This window comes from Pongo abelii, chromosome 7, assembly GCF_028885655.2.
Source record: "Pongo abelii isolate AG06213 chromosome 7, NHGRI_mPonAbe1-v2.0_pri, whole genome shotgun sequence".
Taxonomy (NCBI): domain Eukaryota; kingdom Metazoa; phylum Chordata; class Mammalia; order Primates; family Hominidae; genus Pongo; species Pongo abelii.
Window position 1 is genome coordinate 121,638,078 of NC_071992.2, and position 25,971 is coordinate 121,664,048.

General features: G+C 36.6%; 1 protein-coding gene across 6 annotated transcripts in view; it reads left to right on the forward strand.

The window, feature by feature from the left end:
- Positions 1-25,971, forward strand: part of ZFPM2 (zinc finger protein, FOG family member 2) — a 486,429-nt gene that overhangs the window by 309,283 nt on the left and 151,175 nt on the right. For all 6 annotated transcript variants that reach the window (XM_054518757.2, XM_009244022.4, XM_054518758.2 and 3 more), the window contains one exon: positions 12,326-12,437. In XM_054518757.2, the coding sequence (XP_054374732.2) occupies positions 12,326-12,437 (112 nt within the window). The remainder of the gene's footprint in view (positions 1-12,325; positions 12,438-25,971) is intronic.

The following is a 25,971-nucleotide window of genomic DNA, read 5'->3' on the forward strand; positions in this document are numbered from 1 at the left end:
CATGAAAGAAAGCATCCCTGTAAAATGATTATTTTAAAACAGAATAACCTAAATAACACTTTCAAAATAGAAAGAATACAGAGAAATCCAAAAGTAATGCTGATTAGTTATTACTAATTGGAATGATTTTATATATAAGGTTATATTATTTATCTAGAAAAAAAACAAAAAAAATTTTTTATCTAGCAAAAAATAAATAAATAAATAAAACAACTTGGCCCAAACTTCACTGTAATACACATGCAACTAATTGTAGAATTTAACTCGCTGGTATTTCCAATCAACAATTTTTAATTGATCAGTTTGTCATGTTAGCATTATTTACATATCCTTTCCAACATACACATTGATGCTTTTATTCATATTTCTATTATTTTTGTAAAGAATGTGATAGGATAGAGAATTGAGAAAGCAGTTACTAAAATGTAATTTTCTCTTATGACTGAGAATATTCTCCAAAATCTACCTGATTAAGAAATTAAATGTTTTAATATAAAATTTCAGGTTTACAATGAGCACAAAGATCTTGCCTTTCATAAAGAGCATCCCATAGAAAACTAGCAACGACAAGATTTAAGACATTTTCCAGGGGCACTATTGATAAAGATTTATCTCATTTGGTTCTGACTTCTTAGCATGCTCCATTAGTTGCCCCATGCTGACAGACATGCTGAACAAAGGTCCTTTGGGTTGGGAGCATATTAAGTGGATCTGTTTGGTTGGAGTCTTTTTCTCATTGTCACTCCCAAGGAAAGCAAGGAGGCAGCCTGGCTCCAGAATGAAGACAAGTGACTTGCGCACTTGGCTTTTACCCTGTAAAAGTGCAGAATTAGTATAGTCCTTCTGCATCTGTTGATTTGGTGAAAAAACAAACAAACAAAAAAAAAACAAAACTGAAAACTACTCTTATGGCTCTGAATTCTGATATTAATGTAGTAAATTTTAAAACCAAATATACAGTTTTTCTTTTAACTACGTGTTGTTTTCATAATGTGTGTTCTTATACCCATCTATAAACATAAACTATTAACTTGCTTATATTTTGAACTGAAAATATACCTGATATTACAATATTTGAATTGATGGAAGAAGTTTTACTTTAGATACTTAATTTAAACATTTATAATATTTCTGTTACTAAAATGTCTCACAGATTAGATAAGCTTTGTTCAGCTACTCTAACACTTTCACGCTTTTGCCAACTACTTTGCCAAGATTTTATTTTTTTGCACCTGACTTTCAATAACTTGACTTTTAATAATTTGTCTCAGAAAATCTGCCTTCCCAAAAGATACTATAGTTATCACAGCACCTATGATATAGTTTAATAATTTCACACACTTTTTCCCTTTGGAGGGGGATCCCCTTCTTATTTCCATTCTTCTGGTTTTGCCATAGACTTCTTCCATTAACTTCAAATATTGTAATAACAGGTATATTTTAAGTTCAAGATATAAGCAACTTAATAGTTTATGTCTATAGATGGATATAAGAATACACATCATGAAAATAACATATAATTAAAAGAAAAATTGTATATTTGGTTTTAAAATTTACTATATTAATATCAGGATTCAGAATTGCCCTCTTTTTAAAAGGCAGAGGATTGGCTGAAACAGTAATAAAAAGCAGTCAGCCTGAATGGTGACTGAGATTCATTACATATTTCAGTGGATTCATTCATGAAAGATGGACACATCTTAGCGTCTGAAGATGACTTTGTGCGGGGTAGTGTTTTCGCTCTTCCACAGAATACCTTTGGGTAATTCTGAAGTACGGACTGATGAACAGAATTGACCACTGTATTTTTTTTATAGTGGTTTAAACAGGGCATTCACAGTTGAGTTAGTATGTACCTCTATTAGATACTCCTTTTATTCTTCAGGCTAGCGTTTTTATTTTAATCACATCACTTTCTCTAAAAGAGTTAAAATATCAAAATGTAGTAAGTTAAAATGGCTTCATTTAGCAATTGGCCAATGCAAATAGTAAAGCTTCCTTAAGTAAGTATAAGCTCAATGTGTTGAGCTTTCCTATATATTTTCTTCTCCATACTCAGAATTTGAGTGAGATTTGATGGGAATTCCACAGTAAAAAGTCTTATAATAATATCGTTATGAAGCTGTAGTAAATATGAGATCATCTTAACAGAGAAGGAAGCTGAGACCTTCAGAGGTTAAGTGACTGGCCCCAGGTCACACAGCTGGTACCACAGCTCTCTGGATCCCTGAACCCTGCCACAGGTTTATGTGACAGCTTTACATAAGAAGGGGTACTCAAGAACAATTTACTTTTCTCTTCCCAGAGATTCAGTGCTGACACACTTTTTGCACATTGCACTAGGTGCAAGCCCAGAAATTCTGCCAGGAGCAAAACAACACTCCTTAAACACCCTGTGACTTTCAGAGCTGTATAAAATAAAAGGTTGAAGTTAATGATTGCCAGTTTGGAGGGAGTAGTTCCTCTTCAGAGCCAAATGTATGTGGGGAACAGATGAGGCTGTGGGAGTGAAGTTGGCAAAAGGGAAAGAGAAATGAGTCTATTCTTTCTGGAAAATGAAAGTATAATAAATATCTGAATAGCTTAGATGTTTATATTCATCTAGAGATTCTTCCCATTTGAAAATGAAATATCTATATCTTTGGAGTGAGTAATCTTGAAGAATAATTTTATATTATTTTTAAAAATATCATGAAATGATATTTGGAAGCAAACAGATTGTTTTTAATAGCCCATATCTGTAGAACTATTTGTATTTTCTCTTCTAACAGGATCATTACTTCTTATGCTGAAATTCCTATATTCAAGCAGTGACTCATGTTAAGATAATATGTTCCAACAATTTGAGAACTAAAAGCAAATATACCTCAGAGATAATGATTATTTAAATTTTTGGTTCATAGAGATAAAACTGTCTGACATAAGGAGTATGGACATAATAGCCAAGAATTCTATCATTTTATTTCACACTCATTTTGTTTTTGAAAAGTCTCTTATCATATTTGAGATCCCACATACCACATTCTACTCGAAGACATTTGTTAGCAGAAGTTCTCTGGAATTTCACTCTCATGCTGTTCTTACAGGATATTTTGTAGAACTGTGCTCCAAGAAAACTCTAATTTAATGAAATCTTCCTGGAATCTCCATTCATAAATCTATTCTGTACCTAATTATATAATATGGTGGTTCTCGTTATAGGATGTTGCTAATGTCTTTCCCATTTGTCCTTTTCACATATTTTCTAATTTAGGAGTATTCTTAATATCGTTGAGCTTCAATTTTGAAAGTAGGTATGGCATATAATTTTTTTCAAGCAAAGCAACTTTGATAATGTTTTAAGAAGTTGAGTTTTGTTATTTCCCAAATAATAAACACAAATAAGATAGGTTCTTTTAATAGGTGTTTGGAAGTTTTTTAAGTTACTTGCTGAAATCTCCTTATATATAGAATCACATATACACATATGCACACTTTGCAACTCTCACTTAAAGGACATCCCATTTTAATACAGTGGACATTTTACTCCATTTTTTAATAGAATCACAAGATTTTAATTGAAACAAGTGACATGGCTCGCTGTGTTTGGTACTTAACATTAATTGGTCACGGGGAATATTCAGGTGTTATCTGTGAGAACCTATTTTTTTTTTCAGTTGTACTTTCACTCTTGTACCCCAGGCTGGAGTGCAGTGGTGCGATCTTGGCTCACTGCAACCTCCACCTCTCAGGTTCAAGCATTCTCCTGCCTCAGCCTCCCAAGTAGCTGGGATTACAGGTGCCCACCACCACACCTGACTAATGTTTTTTGTAATTTTAGTAGAGACAGGGTTTCACCATGTTGGCCAGGCTGGTCTCGAACTCCTGACCTCAGGCGATCCACCAACCTCAGTCTCCCAAAGTACTGGGATTACACGCCCAGCCTGAGAACCTGTTTTTATATCACATCAATAATGTTGACCCTACAGGATCACATGGAATGGAATGATTTTGTTTATGTAGTTTGAAATGACACTCTATTTTCAGAAAGAAATAAAGAAAGGAAGGAAAGAAGGAAGGAAGGAAGAAGGAGGGAGGGAGGGAGGGAGGGACGGAGGGAAGGAAGGAAAGAAAGAAAGAAAGGCCTTTTGCCTCAATAGCATCAAGTGAAAACTTTCATTTGGTTTAACTTTCAAAAGTTTAACTTACTAAATGACATTTACTAAAAAGCACTATTTTGTTGGGTGGAAATTATCATACTAAAAGTTGTATAGTTCCAGTCACATTAATAATGTTGAGACTCTAGACCATGCCAGGATTACTGAAAATTCAATTGTATGAGGTCTTGAATTATTCCTGGACATATTTTCCCCAGTCTTAAGTAGTCCAAGATTTTAAATTGTTATGCCCCCATAGCTGTTGGTGAGGGAAATTTTCAAATTCAATTCACTGTCCCTGGAGATTTCACATAGTTAAAAGGAGAGTGATACAATATTTTCCTGACTGTCAGATTGAATTTGAATTGAATTCCAGTGTGGAGAACTGCTTGGATACATTAACTGAAACTTTTACTGTGTAAAATTTTGTGTGGTTGTACAAGGTCAAATCACGTACAGCACCATTTTTTCATTTAAATCTAGGGAATAATTGAGTTAGGGGAGGTTGGCAGTGGTGGTGGTGTACAATTCCTAAGGGCAAGGAAATGTATGTGCATGTGTGTGTATGTGTGTGTGTGTTTCTGGTTCTCACAATATAAATGTAATGTCTATAGTAATTTTAAAAATCCTCTAGGCCTGTTGTCAAATACGCTTTGGAGCTGAGAGAATATAAACAGCTATGAATTGTTAAAAGAGCAGTATTTAGCCAAACAGGCCTCAGTGCTTTTGATCTGTTACCCAGTTAAGGAAGCCACACACCAAAAGCATTTTCAGCAGCATGAAACTATATCTCACGGCATTGGCATGAGATTCTCTAATGGTATTTTTGTTGTATTTCCTAAACTAAAGTCAATGGAGGCCAATTTTTTAATCAGATAACACTTCTACTTCTGTTAAAGGGATGTAATGTAAAAATAAGCTCATCTCATGGGAAGATTTTCCTATGACTTTCAGCTCTTTCTAACCCTCCTTTTGGAAATCCTCAATATCTTTTTTTTCCAGCAAAATTTGGAATCCCTGGGACATTATGTCACCAGTTTCTTGGGTTAGTCCTCTATTATTTACCTTTGGGCTGTCTACTTTTATCTCCATTAACCTTTTGGCTTGACTATAAACATTTATTGAAGGCTTCCTCCTTTGTCGGTCCAGTAACTCTAAAGGTTAGTGAGAAGTGGATGCTAGTCTGACCTCTCTCATCCACATTAGATGATTTTAATTATTCCTAAGAAATGACACTTTTGACCCATTTTGTCCTTGTCAAGTTTGTCTAGTTGTGGGCTGTCTAAACGTGAAACTCTGGGTTCAAACCGTGTCCAGGAGTGCAGAATTTTAAAATGTACAATGTGGAGCCTCAAAAGTGCACAAGATTTCTTTTTTTTTAAAAAAGAAGACATTCCAGTTTAAGTGAAATTTAAGGCTATTGTTATGTACCTTGAATTGATTTATTACTGAAAAAGACTGCCTAGTTACAGACAAAATACAAACTTGAACCTGTAAAAATTCAATATTTCAAAATGCAAAAATCGAGAAAAACTTTGTATAAGTGAGAATAAGCTAGGTTTTGCTGAGGCTGTATGCAACCCTAATACTACAACAGCTTTGTACATGAAAAAGTTCATTTCTTTCTCATACTCCCTGACCACTGTGGTTGCCAGTCCACCTCTTTGTTTCCATGATTGCTTCGGCAAGAGCAAGGCATAATAGTGAATTGGCCATTGGATCTTACGGGTTCTGTGTAGGAGTGACACAAGCCACTTCTTCAATTTCATTGGTCAAGCAAAGCCATGTGGCCAGATCCAACTTTAAAAGAGATCTGGAAAGTGACGAGTTGAAACTAACTGATCAGTAGCCATAATGACTATCACAACCTTTCAGTTAGATAATAAAGAGTTTTTGTCTGGACATCTATGCTAATCACCACAAATATGACCAGAGCCTGAGAAATAGTGGGATTCAGTAAATGCTTTTTTGTGTGTTTTATTTCATTTATTAATGCAGCTATTCGGCAAAAGTTTGATGTGCATTTGTAGAGTACTAGGTACTTTGCTAGTTACTTCATTCAAAAGCCTCTGAAATAAAAATTAGCCCCACTGTGCTGATGTCCACTCTGAAGTTCAGAACACTTAAGTGGTTTTCTAGTCATAGATGCTACCAGTGGCATGTGTCAGGATTCAAACCTAGATAATGTGACTCCAAAAACAATAATGTCCTTTTGTTATACTTCAACTGTAAAGTCAATGATGATTCAGGATATGACATAACTGATTATATAAGCAGGAATTATTACAGTCACCATTGTGTATTTGCTTGTATTTTAAAGCAAGAACACAGTATCTCTAATTGATGGGAACAGGAGGCAGAGAAATTCTAGGCAGAAAAGGGTGGGTCACTGGCAAAAACCTCACCCTCAAGCCAAAAAGCCTGAAACTGTGGCCCAAAGTGAGAACTTCTATTCCTGTTTTCCCACTCAAATGTTGCCTTTTCCTAAACCACCTACACTGTCCCATCCTGTGTAGGTGTAAAAACCCCAGCCTCAGCTGGTAGACAGGACTATGGCTGGATGTTGGAGAGAAGCAGCTTGACTTCAGAGGGATGGTTTGATGGTGCAGCTTTGGAGAAGAATCTGGCCAGAGACGATCGGACTTCAGGGGAAGATTGCCTACCCACCCCGTCCCCTTTTCAGCTCCCCTTCCCACTGAGAGCCACTTTCATAGACAATAAAATCCCCCACATTTACCATCCTTCAATTTGTTCATGCAACCCCATTTTTCCCAGACACCAGACAAGAGCTTGGGAGCCACGAGTGAGGATACAAAAGGCTGTCACACCGGCCCTTTGCCCTCACTGGCGGAGAGTAGCCACCTCACATGAAAAAGCAAAGGACCCACTGAGCTGTTAACAGTTAAGCTGACCACGGACAGCAAAGCTGAAATAGCACTGTAACAAGCCCTCTGGGGCTTTGGGAGTCACAGTCACCCCTGCCTGTATGCTGCTGTGGGGCCTGCATGGAGTTCACTCCTGCCAGCACTAAAGCATCTGGCTGCTTCCTGCACCCGCTCACCTGCGCACTCCCTCCTGCAAGAGGTGGAACACAACGGGTCCAAGTGAATGGAGTTTGGTCCCACTGGCACTGAAGCGGCTGACTGGTTCCAGCGCTTGTTCACTCCAGTTTCCATACTTGTTTGCTCGTGTGCTCCCTCCCACAAGGAAATGAGAGCAGCAGGCTGAGTAAATGGGGCACCTCTGTCACGAGTCCTGTGAAGGGGTCAGGGAAATATCCTGCTTCATAATGACTTATAAATAAATGATCAATGATTGTGGAATAACAAGGTATATTTGGTATTATTTCAACTAAGGGGAAGCTATTTCACACTTTTGAGCACATTTGATAAGAAATTTAGTTATTTTTGTTTTAACTGTAATCAATAGATGTGGATATCTTTTGTGTTAGCTTTCTATTGCTGCTGAAACACACTACCATAGACTTGAGGGCTTAAAACAACAGAAATTTATTATCTCATATCCTGTAGAACAGAAATATGAGTACAGATTTTGCCAGACTAAAATCAAGGTGTCAGTCTTCCTGATGCATTCCTTTCTGGAGGTTCTAGGAGAGAATCCATTTCGTGCTCATTCATGCAGATTGTTGGCAACATTTGGTACCTTGATGTTGTAGAGCTGAAGTTCCTGTTTCTTCCTTCCTGTAAACTGGAGGCCATTCCCAGTTTTTAGACACCACTACATTATTTAGTTTCTGCTCTCAGTCCCACATCTTTAAAGGTAGCAAAAGTAGATGGCATCTTTTTCATGTTGAATCTCTTGGATTTACTCTTGCCTTTCACTTCTAATTCTAAAGATTTATGTGATTAGACTGGGCCCATCTGGATAATCTAGGATAATCTCACCATCTCATGGTACAAAAACTTAATCACCTCTCTGAAATACCTTTTGTCAAGTAAGGTAGCATATGCACAGGTTCCGGGGGATTAGGGAATAGCCATCTTTGGGAGACCATTTTCCTGCCTACCACACCTTTTATATCTGTTCTCTTTTCCCAAAATGTTGTGCCAGTTGTACCCATTGTAGAGTATGAGATAAAAATTTTGGCCTGACTTTCCTTGTTTGTGATATCTGAGAATTAAACTCAATGAACTTTAAAGTAGCTTCTAGCTCTTAGCATTCTATAATTTTATGAATTCTTATGTTGGAGACATGGGAAGTGAACCTAATGATCAATGTGGATATTATTGTTATTTTCTATTCATGGATTTTCCTGGAGTGTAGATTTCATATAATCCTGGCTAACTCCGTCCTTCTCACACTTGATAATCTTCTTTGAAGTCAGTCAATCTCTACAAAAGTTGACTTCTTCAGAAAGAAATTGACTTACCTCCTCAAAGCTGTAATAACAGGTCCCTTGAGATTTTTTCTCTACTTATTATTTACTTTACAGCTTGGGTATAGCTTTCAGCAAGTCTTTGCTCCATTTTTTTCTTCTGCCTTATTGATTTGGACTAAAATAAATTGTTTTCTCAATTTTTTAATAAATCCAATTCTACTTGTACCCAGGAAAAATAAGTGTTTGCCAGAGTTTTAAAATATATAATGCCTAACTTACCATTAGGAAATACATGATTTGATTACTTTTATATTTTACTCACAATATCAGTTCGTCTAATCCTTAATTTGCTTATGTAGAAAATGGAGAAAATGTTAGTACCTAACTTCTGAAGTTGTAAAAATCAAAAAAGACCATTCAAGTGAAATGCTTACCTCAATAGCCAACAAGTACACCATTAATATTGTTTTAGTAGTAGTAGTAGTGGTTGGAGGGATAGGGATGTGGAAAAACTCATCCTAATTTGCCCAAGACTTTTTAATTTTAGCATTGAAAGTACAGCCTCCTGGGAAACCTTTCAGTTCCAGCAAAACCAGGATGGTTGTTCACCCTAGGGGTGGTAATATTTCGAAACAAAGCTAATATAAATACTGGTTGTGTCCTTTGCCACCTACCAGCAATTTGACCTAAGGGATATTATTTAATTTTTCAGTTGCAATTTTCTTATCTGAAAATATACATGAGGACTAGGTAAGTAAGGGAAGTGCCTAACAAAATCCTTGCACAAGTAGCCTAAACAGTAGTACCCTTATTCCATCTCCCTAAAAAATCTTCATTGGCTTCCTTCTGCTTACAGAATAAAGCACAAAAAGTTTTACCTAATACATCAAGGTCTTTTAAAATCTGTTGATAACCTGCCCTGCCAGATACATATGCTATTATGTTCTTTCCATTTATCAATAACAATAATATTAATGATGATTATGATAGATAATACTTTTCTGGTGCTTTCTACATAGCAAAAAGAGTGCTAAAGACTTCATAAGAACTTTAACCACAGTCCCAGAACTCCCATTTCCTGCACACTTGACTTTGTTATAGACTGTTCAGCCTTTGCCCACACTGTTTCCAGCAACTGCACATTCTTCCTGTTTATCCTTTAAAATCCTGCCCGAATGTTGCCTCTTCTATGAGGTGTCCCCAGACTCCAAAGGATGGGAGTTTTTCTCTTTTCCTCATTGACCCCAAAACAATTGACACATGTCTTAGTATTTCCTACCATGGTACTTTTCACATTATATTAAACGTTTTTAATGTATCTGTATCCTTCACCAAAAAAGACCTACTTATATTCCTAGCACAAGGCACAGGATTGAGTTTGCTTATTTGTGAAATGAATGGAAGATTATGGTTTTGGAAAATCAATTGATTTACTTTATACTAAAAGATTCTCTAAAGAATGTAAGTGATCGCTATCTGTTTTTAATATTATCTATGAAATTATTATAAAAGCTAATTTACTGTGTCGAAATTCATAGGATTTTTAAGAACTATGAAACAGGTTGATTAAATAATTTAAAATAATTATGTTTCATGAAATAAGATAATCTGGGAAAAATAGTCCAGGTGCCTGTTTTGAAATCGATTATGTAAAATCAGAAAAGAGTGGATGTTACAAATAAGTCACTGAGTGCCCCCTGCATAGGCTTCCTGAAATGGTGGACTCCCTCCTCCGACTTGTTCTGCCTGTGCCTGGAGAGCTGCAGATCCTTTGGGGTTTTGTTTTGTTTTGTTTGAGACAAGAGTCTAGCCCTGTTGCCCACGCTGGAGTACAGTAGTGCGATCTCGGCTCACTGCAACCTCCACCTCCTGGGTTGAAGCAATTCTCCTGCCTCAGCCGCCCAAGTAGCTGGGATTACGGGCATGCACCATCACACCTGGGTAATTTGTGTATTTTTAGTAGAGACGGGATTTCACTATGTCGGCCAGTCTGTTCTCAAACTCCTGGCCTCAAATGATTCATCCACTTCGGCCTCCCAAAGTGCTGGGATTGTAGGAGTGAGCCACCACGCCCGACCACCAGATCCTGATCTATGGATTTATCTGTCAGTCTGATAGTAAAAGGAGAGCAAAGTATGCGTCATTAGGATCTAATATTTAATTGGATTTGGATCACTATCATTTCATATAGAACAAGTTTGTTTCTCTAATTCTATTTTGAAAATTGAAATACAAAATAATGGTTCGTCAGACTGATAACAATAGGGATAACTTGATAACATTTTTGTCTATATTGTTAAAATATACGTAGAATATAAAATTACATCTTTTTCACAAGGCTTTTAGAGAACTGCTTCATGGTTGTCTTTGCCAACTATTAAGATACATAGTTGAAAAATTAAGACTCCACGATGAATCAAAATATAAATATTAAAGATTAATGTATTAGAATTTGTTATACTTGATTTAGTTATAGTTTATACTCTTTGTTTTAATATTTGAAGTAGTTTTTTTTCAGACTTCTTTTTAAATCCATCATGGTTGATTTTTCCATTAAACGGTATATTTTATGGTAGTTTTAACATTTATAATATAATTGATATTTTAATAAATGGGTCAACATTCATTTTATGCATAGTTTTCAGTATGGCTTTGCAGTTAACAATGGATCAGTGTTTTATGTGCCATCATTGTTGTCATGAGGCAGGTGAAATGGGTTTTCCAGATTCCTGAAAGTTTTGAAATCACCAGATTACGTGGAACTCCTCAAGTGAATACTTGTTAAGGCCAGTTTGGGAAATTTGTGATAGCATGCATCATGTGGAAAAGTCCCAGAATGGGCTGAGATCTCTTTGGCAGGATCATATCTAGGTGAAAATTCAGTTCAAAAATTACCTTGAGACCCTTGTATTGTGCTCTGTGTTGTGGTTTTATGATGTTTGATATACAGAACATGGACTGGAGAATGATAAAAGTGAATGCCAGTTCACTGTGACTCATCGGGAAACACAGTCTTGCTGAGACATACTTATTTCCTCCCCAGTTTATTTCCAGCCATGTAAATTTATCCACGGAGTTTTACAGATAAATAATTTGGATGCCAAACAGCCAAAAATTGTGACTATTTTGAGCCTTCTATTTAACATGTACACTAAAAATACTTTGTTAGAATTATAGCACTCGTCTCTGTGCTTCTGTGGTTCTCAGAGCAAGGGATGTCATGCTTTAGTTGCTCTGCATTTGAATTGATTCACGATTCCTCTTTTACAGTCTTTCTGGAGACAATGTATGGTGCATCATTAGCATTATTATTATTTCAGTTACAGTGAGACTACATATCCACACTTAGGGGGTTGGGTAGATTTCATTATTCATTCAGAATAAGTTCTTACTCTAATATAAATGTTGCTCAGGACAGAGCTTTGAAATGGATCCTGATTCTTTAAATTCTTTCCTGTCTGTTTCAGGAAATAGTGAGATCCTGTTGATAGTAAAGTACAATGTGTCTAAAGTTCACTTCTAAACACTCTGCTCTTTGCAATGAAAGTCATCTGCATTCTCTTTATAATTCAGAGCCACAAGAGATCTGTCTAATCTTGGAGATCTGATTCAGTATCATTTAGGAAAAAAAAACCTTGATAATATTTCTACCATTCAGATTAGTGAAAGCAGTAAAGCTTTACAGCTTCTGTCGTCTCAAAAAGATATCATGAGACAGGGGAATAAGGACTTGGATTATGGTTTGGGAGATTTAGTTGTTTGTAAAAATAAAATGATTAGTACAGTTATTATTCAAGTTTTTTAATCAACGGAAGCAAATGGCATCTGTTTGTTATCATTCTTTCTACAGAAGACAAAGGCTCAGGTCCCAATGGTGCTGACTGCTGGTCCCAAGTGGTTGCTGGATGTGACTTGGCAAGGAGTGGAAGACAACAAAAACAACTGCATTGTGTACAGCAAAGGTAAATGCAAGATCGTTTCCCTCTCTCTTTGGAAGTATTAAAACCTGAGCATTGCAAAACAGCACCAGAAGAGCTGGAATGGAAGTACAAAGTATAATTTGATCCTCTTCCTTTTTTCCCATTTGAGTTCCTCTAATGTGTATTTTCAGTAAAGCCACCTGTTTTTTTTTTTTTTTTTTTTCTGTACAACATGAAACAAAAAGTGACATACCGTTAATTTACTTAGTGCCTTATACATTTACCTAACCCTGTATTTGAGTGGCTTGACTAATATCTTTCTCTTGCTGTTAGTATCTTTGATAGCCAGGTTTGATGAAACTCCAATTTCTCCTTTTAGACATTATCTATCAAAAAGTAAAATCCTTCTAAATTTAACAATTTGTGTCAAGGTGCATGGTCCAAGAGGCGCTACATTCTAGCCAGTTTCCTGAAGTCATGCATGATGAGAGGATAGCTGGAAATGAAACCTTTGCAAAGACAGAATTCTTCCCCATGGTGATTTCTGAAGGGCAGGAGGCAAACTCTAAAGAGGAAGCTGATGACTTGCAGGGCATTGCCTTTGATTTGCTCAGTGTGACATCAACCCAGACTGTGTCATGTAGCTGCACCCTGGCTACAAAGGAGCGGCAGCTCCATGATGGCACATCATGGGGCTGGCTGTCCACAGCACAGGACCTTCCTCACGTGTGGTGTAGTTTTGGGGCACTTTTCTCCACATTCAAGTCTTGGTCCTAGCTCTGTACTCTTACAGTAAAATCCCTAATCTCACTTCTTCATAAATATTACAAAACCTTATGCTTCTCATGCTTAATTTCTCTTGGCTTTCTTTTTAAACCAAATAGACCTACTGAGATCAAAGATGTATTTGCACATTGAACCTAGAAACCATAAAAGCATACAAGGGAACAAGCAAATAAGCACCCCTATCAATATATTAACATATAAAACACTAATCATAACATCAAAGACTTAAAAACTTGCTAGAAACAATTACAACTTGTTCCTATAATCATTACAATTTGTACACTTATAAGAGGATTGCCTCTAAACTACCATAAGCCTTTGAAAGTCAAAACACCGGAAAGAGGGAATTTGCAAGCTAAAAAAAAAAAAAAATCTGCACACCAGGATCTGATTATACTTTTTTCCTTCTATAATTACTGGTCCCATACCCACTAATTTTCTAACGTGAAATACCTGTGGTATGCTGGTGGGAGCTTTCAGCTAAAAGGGATGTGAGATTTTCTCAGGATATGCCAATATAATCTACCAAAGTGAAAAGAAATAGTATAGGGAATCAGTTTACCAATGCCGACATTCAGAATACAAGATACCTTGGAATGTAGGACCACTTTTTGGGGACAAATTTCCGTTGTACAATATTTTTTCTTCATTGTATCAATATAGTATGGGGGAAACATGGCAATACCTGGTCCCCATTTATGATTCAAATTCATTGCATTTTTAAATCAGCTATTCTTTTAGTAGAGATAATTGTTATATATTTTGAGTATCCCTTATCCAAATTGCTTGGGACCAGAGTGTTTCAGATTTCAGATTTTTTTTCAGATTGGAATATTTGCATGTACATATGAGATATCTTGGAAATGAGACACAAGTCTAAATGTGAAAGTCATTTGTTTCATAAACACAAATTATACATAACCTAATGGTAATTCTATACAATATTTTTATAATTTTGTGCATGAAACTAAGTTTTGACTGCCACCCATTGCATGAGGTCAGTTGTGGGATTTTTCACTTGCGGCATCATGTTGGTGATCAAAAGGTTTTGGATTTTGGAACCATCTGAAAGATTTTGGATTTTCTGATTAGGGATGCCGAACCTGTATAACAGAATTGGAATTCTATATTTAGTGGAGTATGCTAACTTGAGCAACCTTATATGTTTATGGTTGGCTATACCTTATATCTTTTTGCAATAAACAACTTAGAGTAATTAATAGAAGCTTATTAATTCATTAATTAACTGGTAAAGCATGCATTGAGTCCAACTATGTGCTAACCTTGTACATTGATGATAATAGCCACCATTTATTGGGGACACCTTGAATTCTCTTCTTGATGCTCGCATGCCAAATTGTATGCGCTTCTCTCATTGCTCTCTATTACCTTGTTTCATGATCATGAATATACAGTTTATGTGTCCAAAAAGGAGTAAGTAAAAAAGTTTAGCTGTGATTGCCTGCCTCTTCAATCTACTCTATATTTACTGAGGGCACAAATTGTGTCTTAGTCACCTTTCTGTTCCTGGTCTGGCATGCTACCTGTACAAGAAAAGCACTAAGTAAATATAGATTGGTTGACCAGATAAACAAATGATGAATGGTTGCCAGACACTGAAATAGACATTTCACATACTGTGATGATGAACTGTATGAACTGCTGCTATTCAATAACGTTTTAACCTGTAAAGGGTAATTTGGCATCGTTCAACTTACAAGAACAATTGTTTTTGCAGTTCAAATGCCAGAACTGTAATAACTACTGTATATGCTTTTTAAAGCTTAATCCTTATTTAATAGCTCCTATGAGATAATCAACATACTACCCCACTTTACAAAGGTAGATAAAAGACTTAAGTAGGGTAAATAATTTGCCATGGTCACATGGCTAATAAGTGATTGAGTGGGATTCAAGCATACATTTGTCCAACTTAGGGTTGGAGCAATGCATACTAGAATATGTTCTGTCTGCATTAAGCTTCAAAACAACTCAATGAAATAGATACTATTTTCTCATTTTACACCTATGACTTAGAGAGGTGGCATGATTGCCTGTGATCATAGAGAGCTAACAATAGAGCTAAATTCAATCTACGTCTTGACAGCTCCAAATTCTGTGCTCCTTGAACTACCTGACTCTGCCTTTCCCTTTGCCACTGTTAAATGATGAGTAACAATCAAAACCACTCGGGCTTTTATCCCTAGAAATCACAAAATATATATATTAAAGTGTGGCATTTCCCAAAACGCATTTCATGGAACCCTAAGATTAAAGAAAAAGCCCCATGACCAAATATCATTTATCGTAGCCCTCTTGAAAACTCACAATGGATACTGCTATTAATGATCTAGAATTATGCAGTAAAAAGCAAAAGCAAAAAACCCTGATCATTTGCATTTCAACATATATTTTTATTTCTCTACTTTGCTCCAGAATCTTTGATCTTCTACCTGGGGTTCAGAGGCCTGGAACTAATTTCTAGTATTTAGAGTGCTTTTAGAGGGAGGAGACAGCTCACCCAGAGCATGTCCCAAAGTTGTGTCAATACCTTAATATTCTGGGATTTTACTAGGGATTGTTTGGATCATGGAAAATATGATCCCAGGAGGCACTCCTACTCGTATCCAAACATGCTGGACTCAGGAGTCGTCTGTCTCCACAATCTGTGTATATGATAAGACTCCTCAAAGCAAAAGCGTTTTGAAGATGGAAGGGTTAACAAGTGTTAACTTGAACCTCCACAATGTTTGTGGCATTTTCATAATGCCTATATTATTTATTAATTGGGCCTCTTTTGTTTTCAAGTCATAGAATTCTAACTGAAATTAGCTTCTGCCAAAAAATTGTGTGTGTGTGTGTGTTTTGGGGTAGATGGGTTCATCTGCTCATACAACTGAGAGTCCAGGGATATTCTGGATGTCAGGAACTGCTTGATTCAGTTGCTCGAACTTTGTCCCCAAACTCTCCCTCTCTATCGTCTGGCTCTTCTTTCTTGTGTGGGCATCATTTCAGATAAGTAGTGGCAAGCTCCAGACTTATTCCACCAGCATAGCAACTTCGGTGAAAAGAGAGCTTTTCTGGATTTTGTGATTAGAGCACATCACATACCATTCCCTGAACCAATTAATCACTATGACTCTCCTAGGCAGGCCATAGTCAGCCTGGGGCCTAAAAGTAAAATTAACCCTGCATGAGCCACTGAAATGGAGGAGAGGTAGTTCCCTAAATAAAACCAAGGATATGCTGCCACAAAAGAGTGGTTGCTTGTTGGGCCAAAATCCATGCTCCCAGGTATCACATATTATTTCCTAAAGTCTAAAAAGCTCTCATGGACGATGAAAATTAAATTCCTGATGCCACAATTGTATTTATTTGTTTTTTTTCCTAAAATCCTAAACTACTTATAAACTCAATGCCAAATCATTATTATAGGACCTGGCTGTCTGAGAACATATCAGTATCTATTTACAAATAGAAGATAAATTGCAGATGTGTGACATTTTGCAAAAATGCCTTGACTGAGATTTTTGATAGTGTTTTCTTATGGTGTGAAAATAGGCCCATTTAATGTTTAACTATTACCATCTAGGAGGCATGCTTGCTTCCTAAAGTATTCCTAAATGTAGGCTAGTAACAAAAGTAAATATGACTATAAATCTCTTCTTGTCAGAGTGTCCATCAAATAATTATTATAAAATAAAATTGTATTATATCACTTAGTGCTTTTTGACAGGTTGCCATCATCTTGTTTTATAAAAATTTTTAAAAGTATAGTAGTTGGCATTAACATTCGAATCTGATGTACATTGTTCCTGCCTCACCTACCCCTTGTCATTCCAGAAAGTAATTAGGTCATCCAGACATTGATGGACCAGACCTGTTGGGTCGTCTGTTTTTTGCCATTACTCTCAACAGACTCCAGATAATTCTAATTTACTTATCTCAATGGAAAAATACTAAAAAGCATAATGCTGAAGTTAAAAGGAGCTCTGCTGGAGAGTAGGGTGAGCAAAGGCCTGCCCACTTACTCCTAAAATCCACTGTCTGTTGAGCACTGATGATCTACTTCTTTACCTTACCTTATTATATGCTATCTACTGTTTGCAAAGTATGGTGACCTTTTCATATGAAAAACAAATAGTGTACTTAGAATTTTATGTTTTGAGGGTATTTAAAATTACACCTTTAGCATCTTTCATGTGGGTTTAATCACTCAGCTTCAAATCGGGGATAATTACATTATTTAATTTTTCAATTTTCTTGTAGTTGTTATTTCAAAGTAGCCACATTCTCTAGGTCTCCAGATTAAGAGAATAAACACTGTCAATCAAGAGAGTGAAAAAGTATCTGCTAACCCTCACTCTCACCTCAACAACATAATATTTCTTTATATGCGAAGCCACAATATTATTATAAAAATCTGTATTTCATGTGTAACCTTAGACAAATCACTTGCCCACTCTAATCTTGATTTTCTCAGCTGTGAAAATGGAATAGCAATGGCTACCGTGCAGGATTTTTGTGAAGCACCCATTTACATGATTGCAGAGGTTATGATCAATATTATGTTGCTGATTATCGTACAAGCAGTCCTTGTGGTCATAAGTCAGTACACACTGAGAGAAAATGAAGCCAGGCCTCCATGTTGGTATGAAGCATATAGTGATATCATATTTATAGCAAAGACTTCTACAAGTCTCATTCAGTCACTTTGAACCCACAGAATATTTGCAGAGATCTGTGTCACAGAATTGGAGACCTGAAGCCTGTACGGGAGCATATCATTGGATTTTTTTCTTGGGCACATGATACTTTTATTTTAGTGAAAGTCTTTTATACAATGCTAGTATAAAGATGAAAATGATGATATTATTAATACTAATAATAGCAATTATTATTTATTAATCTTTGTTCTATTCTAGACACTGTTCTAATCACTTTACGTACATTTTCTTGCTTACAATACAACAAATTCATGATATCTAAATAGTGCTTTTCCCATTTTACAGATGAATAAATTTAGGTTTCGGTGGGTTAAGTAAGTTAAAATGATGAAGCTGGGATTCAGTCTTAAGCTTGTTGACTTCAATTCCCAATTGTACAATCAACAAAATTTTGGAAGATGCCATTTACTAAGCCAAGGTTACAGATTGTTGCCTTTCTTTGCAAATTTGTGTACATGTTTATCAGCAAATTTTTTTCCCATTCTTTGGCTTGATTTTAAAGAGATTATTCAAACACTAAAACAGCAGTGGTAGCAATAGTTTATGCTAATTTCTTTGTTGTTTCTAAGACCACAGCAATTTCAAATCACGTAGACGACTGTACAGCAATCTCAAAATCATGCTATGACAGTCTTCAAAGTTCTGATTTTGCAAGGTTCTCACGAATTTAAACATGCATTTAGTTAATTTAACCATTTTTGAATGTCTTTTATGTCCAAGGGCCTATTCTAGGCACCATTGAAATAATGACAGAAATTCTAGTATGATTTAGCTTGAGTGAATAACTTCCTGCACACTCTCTAAGTTTTCAAAACAAATGGTTTTCACTACAAAGATTCTTGTAGAAGTCCAAACCATGTTCCACCTTAAAATAGATAATCTGTTGCATGTTACTAGAATTTTCAAACAATAGCTTTCTCTAATGTGGCAGCCAATTTTCAAAGTAACCTAAAATTTAATGTTTAACTTTACTTAGGGGGTATAATGCTGTATAAATAATAAATTAATTTAAAAGGAAAAATTTGCATTCATATTTTACACATTTATTTAACTATTCAGTAATTCATAGAAAATGTGTAACCGTTGTCTAATTTTACAGTATTCTTGAAAGAGGGTGCGTGCCCGAACTAAATATTTAGCAGTGGGAATTATAAAATCATAAGGCGATTAAGTTAGCTAGTCACAGAATTCCAATATTGCTTTTTAAATGACTTCAGGATATAGGAGGTACTAAGGTTATTATCTGTTATCAGGAATACAGTGGAATTGTACAACTGGATAATAACCAAACAAACTGACACAATGTAAAATTACATTATCAGTGTGTTAAAACAAAATTGCGCCCTAAAGGAGTCCACATGCCAGCTCAGAGCTGCAGTGTAATTATGCTTAACTCTGATAATTAAAATACAACGGAGATCAACAGAATCATTTTCATTAAGAAAATTATTAATGATGGTGGTATAACAGTAATTGATTGCAGAGCACCACAGGATAACGCGATGCCGAAAACCCACGTTTCATGAACATCTGAGGCTTTTTCTGGTTACGTTCTATTAATATTTTGAGGAGTGAGCAATTTATTATTCCTTTCCTAGGAATCTATGATTGTAAAAATGGCTGCTTTTTAAAAACCACAGTTTTGATTCAAATTGTCATTTCTAAGGGGTTCTTAAGGTCAAAACAAGTGACCCCACTAGTGACAGTGTTATTTACAATAGAGCTGCCTGTTGCAAATTGCAGAATGGCAGCAACTTCTGCAAATAGTGAGCCTTGTGTCATTTCCATTTCTTACTATGCATTTACTGTTTTTACTGTTATGTTAGTGATTTATTGATGTTATTTCAATCTGGGTCTGGGTGTACTGAATAGTTTATTGTCTTTAGTTATTACTACTGTATGCTATATGATGTGAAAAATACATTTGTTTTTATATCAGCATCACTGTGAGTTTCCTTAATGAAATGTTGGTAAATAGCCCTGCACAATAATACCACTAATTACCTTAGTTGACTAGATGTGCTATCCTATTTTGGAGAAAAAAAATATCCTAAACCACCCTGGATCCATTGCATGAATGAAGCTTCTGTCTCTTAGGGGTAGAAACCCAGTTAGAATGCTGGCAAATGATAAGAACTAAGAATATATCAGTTTTATAAGTATAAAAATGAGAAATGAAGAGTGGGGTCTTTTGAGAGGTGACTCACTATCATTCAAGGATGTTAGCTTGTCATTCAAAGAGATGCTAATCTTGAAAGCTACCCCTAAAAGTATCTTTGTCAGTTGAAATGAGGGACAACTCTTTAGGGTAGATTTTTTTTCAGGGTAAGATACTGAGAATAGTTTTTAAAACACTGTATTATGTAGAAAAAATTATTATAAGATAAATCTAGATGAAAAAAGGCAGAATATGTGGCTTTGTGCCTAACATGATTATACTTAAAAACTGTATGCACAGGAAGACATACTGGAAAGAAACAGTGTCAAATTATAAAGATATTTCTGTTAAAGTGGCAAGACTTAGGGAGATTTTTGGTATCCTTTTTCATAATTTTCTTCACTTTGATTATTTTACTTATATAATTTAAGAAAAATATTTGCATTTGAAAATCATTCTTTGTCTTAACTACATTCTTACTCTTCTTTTTACACAACCCAACTAAAACAAAGAAATCTTTGCCTTATCCACAAAGTGTCCTTCCTCCACAGAATTTAAATTATTTCCTAGGGATATAATTACTTTTCTTTAGTAACTCTGTGAAAGTCCTGCCACTTTGTTTTTCATAAGATAATTTTCCAAATAAAATACACATAACTGAGCACATGCTCTGCCCACGATATGGCCCAGGTGTCATGAGGAGTACAAATGAATATGAGACACCCCCCAGCTTAAGAAGCTTATTGAAAGAGCTTACTTGATGAAAGATGTATAATAATGAATTCAGTCTCATACAGTCAAGAAATGTTCACAGAGATGTGGAATTTTGGTTGGATATTGAATGTTGAGTATCAGTTTGAGTAATGGGGTGAAGGCTTTTAAGGAGGTTAAAATGTATACCTAAAAGCTCCTAGGCTACGATGCATACAATGTGTTCATGAGTGTATCTGTTCAGTTCAGTTAAAGTTGAGAATTTACAAATGTGACCATTGAGGGGCAAGCCTCCAAAAGTTCCTGAGAGCCATGTTATGGACACACTTGAATGCTCGTTCTGAAAAACTTAGCATGGAAGCAGCGGAGAGCTGCTGACATTTTGAGGGTACATGTGATGAAATCGAGATTCTAGTAAGATTATTGCATCAAAAGTTAAGCATAGGTCCATCCATTAACAAAACCAAGACTTACGTATCATGGAAATAATGGTGTTACATACCTCTAGAAAATATTAGTAGTAAACCATCTGCCTTACTTCACTCGTTACCAGACTTCGACAATTTTTCAACACCAAATGAACCTGCAATCCACTCACTGCACCACCATCGTTTTCCTATCAGCCCCTCCTATGCTTACTTCCAGGTTACCCGATGTGGATTCCATGGGTCTGTCATTCTAATCACTTTCTTAGACTCCATTTCCCTTCTCTCTCTCTTTTCGGTCTTTACTGGCCTGGTAATTCCTCATTCTAGTTAATCCAGCTCTCCACTTTCTCCTGGCTACATCCAAGCCGCAGATATTAGGTAAATTAGTATTTGTGAAGTGCCTAGAATAGTGTCTGGTCCACAATGAGTACTATATAAACGTATGGTAAAAATAAAACAAAGGAATTACCGCCAATACCAACAACAACAAAAAATCAATGCTGATCAGTTTTATGTTACTTTTGACCACAGGAGATGTGAGCCCTCAGTATACATGGTCTGACAATCAAAATTTATTCTCCTAATCAGTCTTCAAGGTACTATTTCAGACTTCTGACACCCCAAATATTTAACATCCTCTGTTAAATAATGTCTTTACTTCTTGTTTCACAAAGAAAATGAGAAAGTGGTAGCACACGTAATGCTCCAAGAATCACAATTGGACTGATTACAAGGATTGATATATAATGCAGAGCCAAATCTGACCCATGACCTGTTTTTGTAAAAAGTTTTATTGGAACACAGCCACAGCAATTTGTTTATACATTGTCTATGGCCACTTTCACGTTATAACATCAGAGTTGAGTGGTTGGAACAGAGACGATCTAGTTTGTAAAACCTAAAATATTATGTGGTTCTTCATAGAAAAACTTGCCAACTCCTGAACTAAACATACAAATTTATTACTTGGCCTTATATGATCTGCTCTTGGATGCTTCTGTGGCTTCTCTTTCCATTACTCTTTAGCTACTTTGTTCCAGTTGCATGGGCTCCTTGCTTTTGCTTAAAAATACAAAGAATGACATTACCTCAGGGCCTTTGCACTGTGCGCTGGCTCTGCATTGCTTTTATTTTTCTTTCTTTTCTTTTTTTTTTTTTAAAACAAAAAAAAACAACAGGGTTTTACCATGTTGACCAGGCTGGGTCTCAAACTCCTGGCCTCAACTTCCCAAAGTGCTGGGATTACAGGCATGAGCCACCACACCCGGCTCTCTGTGACTTGCTTCTGAACTCCTCCTAGATGTTGCCTCCCAAATTGTCTTTCTAAACTGTCTGCCTAACTACCCTGTCTAAAATACTCTGTCTCTCTATCTCACTTTCTGTTTTTTTTTTCTCTCTCTCCCTCGTTCCCCATAGCCCCATCACCAACATTTCTCTCTTTCTTTCCCTGTTTCTCTCTTTCTCTTCTATATCCATCAGTTCAGGAAACTATAATAAAATACCATAGACTTGGTGACTTAAACAATAAATATTTATTTCTCATGGTTCTGGAGACTGGGAAGTCCATGATCAGGATGCTGGCAGTTTCACACCTGGTGAGACCTCTCTTCTGAGTTTGTGGATGGGCACCTTCTTGCTGCATAGTCACAAAGTACAGTGGGAGCTAAGGAGATCTCTCTTGCTTTTCTTCTTATGTGTACACTCATCCCATTATGAGAGCTCCACCCTCATGACCTAATTGCCTCACAAAAGCCTTACCTCCTAATGCCATCTTATTTGGGGTGAGAGTTCCAACATATACATTTTGGGGAGACATAAACATTCAGTTGATAACCTCCTCTGTATCAGTTAACTTTATATTTGATATTTTATTATTGACCAAAGAATTTTAATGTCAGCTTTTTATCCCTAAAGTGGGAGTTCTATAAGGACGGGGATTTTTTTTTTTTTCTGTTTTTTAAACAGTGCATGGCATATAATAGCTGCTCAATGAATATTTTTGAATAAACAAGTGGATAAACCAATAGGATGCAGTTTTTTTCTTTAACATAGAAAGCTATGATGTCTATTTAATAATAGTATTACAATATTCTTCTTGACTTTCTTTGACTTTCTACAGTATCCTAAAACTTTATTATTTAACTTTGCTCCTTTCACATTTATAATTTACAAGATTTATTTTCTCTGTTGTTCTCTGACTATTCTTTTGTTTATCATCTTGCTCTTTTTATGTGAATATTCATTCTTTTATCTCTGAAGATAGAAATTGGAGGACATTTGGGAAGGGATATGTCCTGCACATTGTTTCTTTTTTCTTGCCTATTCTGTTCCCGTATTTAATGTTGACACTTTCCTCAAATGACTTGAGATACATGGATGTCTGCTTTTTATTTTAAGAGCAGGCCACTGTCAACTAAGGAATGACAAGGTTCATAAATTTGGAAAGGAGAAGTTTATTTCTAATAAAGTGTTACAGCTTGTATGGTGACCATTCTAACAGGCTGGGAAGCATAGTCTACAGCCAGAAGCCAAAAACAGATACTTTGAGGGTGGGAAGAATAAGACAGGGATTTATGCTGATTGAGATGGTGAAATATATAGAAGCTATAGGAGGAATATTTATAAAAGGAGAAATGGCCGGGCATCATGGCTTATGCCTGTAATCCCAGCACTTTGGGAGGCCAAGGCAGGCGGATCATGAGGTCAAGAGATGGAGACCATCCTGGCCAACGTGGTAAAACCCTATCTCTAGTAAAAATAAAAGAATTAACTGGGCATGGTGGCACACACCTGTAGTCCCAGCTACTCTGGAGGCTGAGACGGGAGAATCACTTGAACCCGGGAGGCAGAGGTTGCAGTGAGCTGAGATCACACCCCTGCACTCTACCTGGCAACAAAGTGAGACTCCATCTGGAAAAAAAAAAAAAAAAAAAAGAAAGGAGAAACATGCATATGCACAAATGAGCTTCATGCTTCTCTATGGGACCCTTGTTCAAAAAAAAAAAAAAAAAAAATGGTGGCATTAGCATGATCCAAGGGTGGGGTTTTCGGTTCTTTGGTGTTAAAAGGTGAAAGAGAGAACATGAAAACCCTCACTGCACATCCTCCACAGACCGGCCAGAACCACTCTGTGGTTAGCAGTCTCCCATCAGGAAGGAATGCTGTTCAGTTGTTTTGTCAAAACTGCAAAAGGGAGGGGCAGTGTCAGGTGGTTCCTTGATATCAGGGATGAAGTGAGTCATTCTGTTTAACCTTTAGGGAAGAAAGCCTAATGACAATTAGTGATGGGGGGGTATGATGAGGCATATCTGACCTTCTATCCTGTCATACTCAGGAACTCAGTTATGAAGCCTTCTACGGGGTCCCTTGGCCAAGAGGAGGTCTGTTCAATCTGCTGGCAGACTTAGGATTTCATTTTTTATTTCTCAATACTAAAGGCTGCATGGAAAGGCAGCGTGAGTAGGCAGGACTTATCAACTGGAGGATTTTGCATAGAATCATAGGCTGATGACAATCCATCCATGGTAATGAGGTCCCCAAATAACTGTATTTAGTACTTTGATCTCAGCATGCTTAACTTCTCCTGAGAACAACAGTCTCCTGAGATTTATGAACCTTGCAGCCAGCATTCTGAAGGAGAGTGGGACCTGGTGGTGCGTTGGGGAAGTCCTATCTCATTGTTGAGATTGTAGATGATCCCTTATTCTTCTAATTCAGATGTCATATTAGCACCTGTCTTTGCTGAGCCTGTGCCCCTGGATCTAAAGCCACTATATGCCAGTTTTCCAAAGATTAAACCTCCATCTCCTAACAGTGGGAAGGGGGTGTAACCTAGCTCTATAGGAAATAGCTGGGCCTGGAGGGTAACAGCTTCGTCCTCAGAATGCCTGTCCAAGTTTTAGCTCCACTGCTCATCCTCCCTCTCAAGGTACCAGGTGCCTTTACTTCCTGATCTGTTTTGGGGTTCTGCAGATGAAATCTGCCTGCTTCTTTTTGGCCTGCGGCTCTTCAAGTACTTGGATTTCAGCCTTCTGGCTGTGCTGTGTCATTTATCACTCCATCAATTTTCTAGATTCCAATATTTTGTTGACTTCTGTTGTATAATCTGCCCTGTCTCTTTGCCCTTATCACCTTGTTTTCTTCTTTACTGTCATTTTAGTAAAAGGAAGTAGAAATAAATGTATGCAATCAATTCACCACTAAAGTGCAATCATTCACTTCCTTAGTAGGAAGCCCTCTCTGCTCCTTTTTTTTTCTTTTTCTTTTCTTTAATTATACTTTAAGTTCTAGGGTACATGTGCACAATGTGCAGGTTTGTTACATATGTATGCATGTGCCATGTTGGTGTGCTGTACCCATTAACTCATCATTTACATTAGGTATATCTCCTAATGCTATCCCTCCCACTTCCCCCCACCCCACAACAGGCCCCGGTGTGTGATGTTCCCCACCCTGTGTCCAAGTGTTCTCATTGTTCAATTCCTGCCTATGAGTGAGAACATGTGGTGTTTAGTTTTTTGTCTTTGCGATAGTTTGCTGAGAATGATGGTTTCCAGCTTCATCCACGTCCCCACAATGATATGAACTCATCCTTTTTTATGGCTGCATAGTATTCCATGGTGTATATGTGCCACATTTTCTTAATCCAGTCTATCATTGATGGACATTTGGCTTGGTTCCAACTCTTTGCTATTGTGAATAGTGCCGCAATAAACATACGTGTGCATGTGTCTTTATAGCAGCATGATTTATAATCCTTTGGGTAT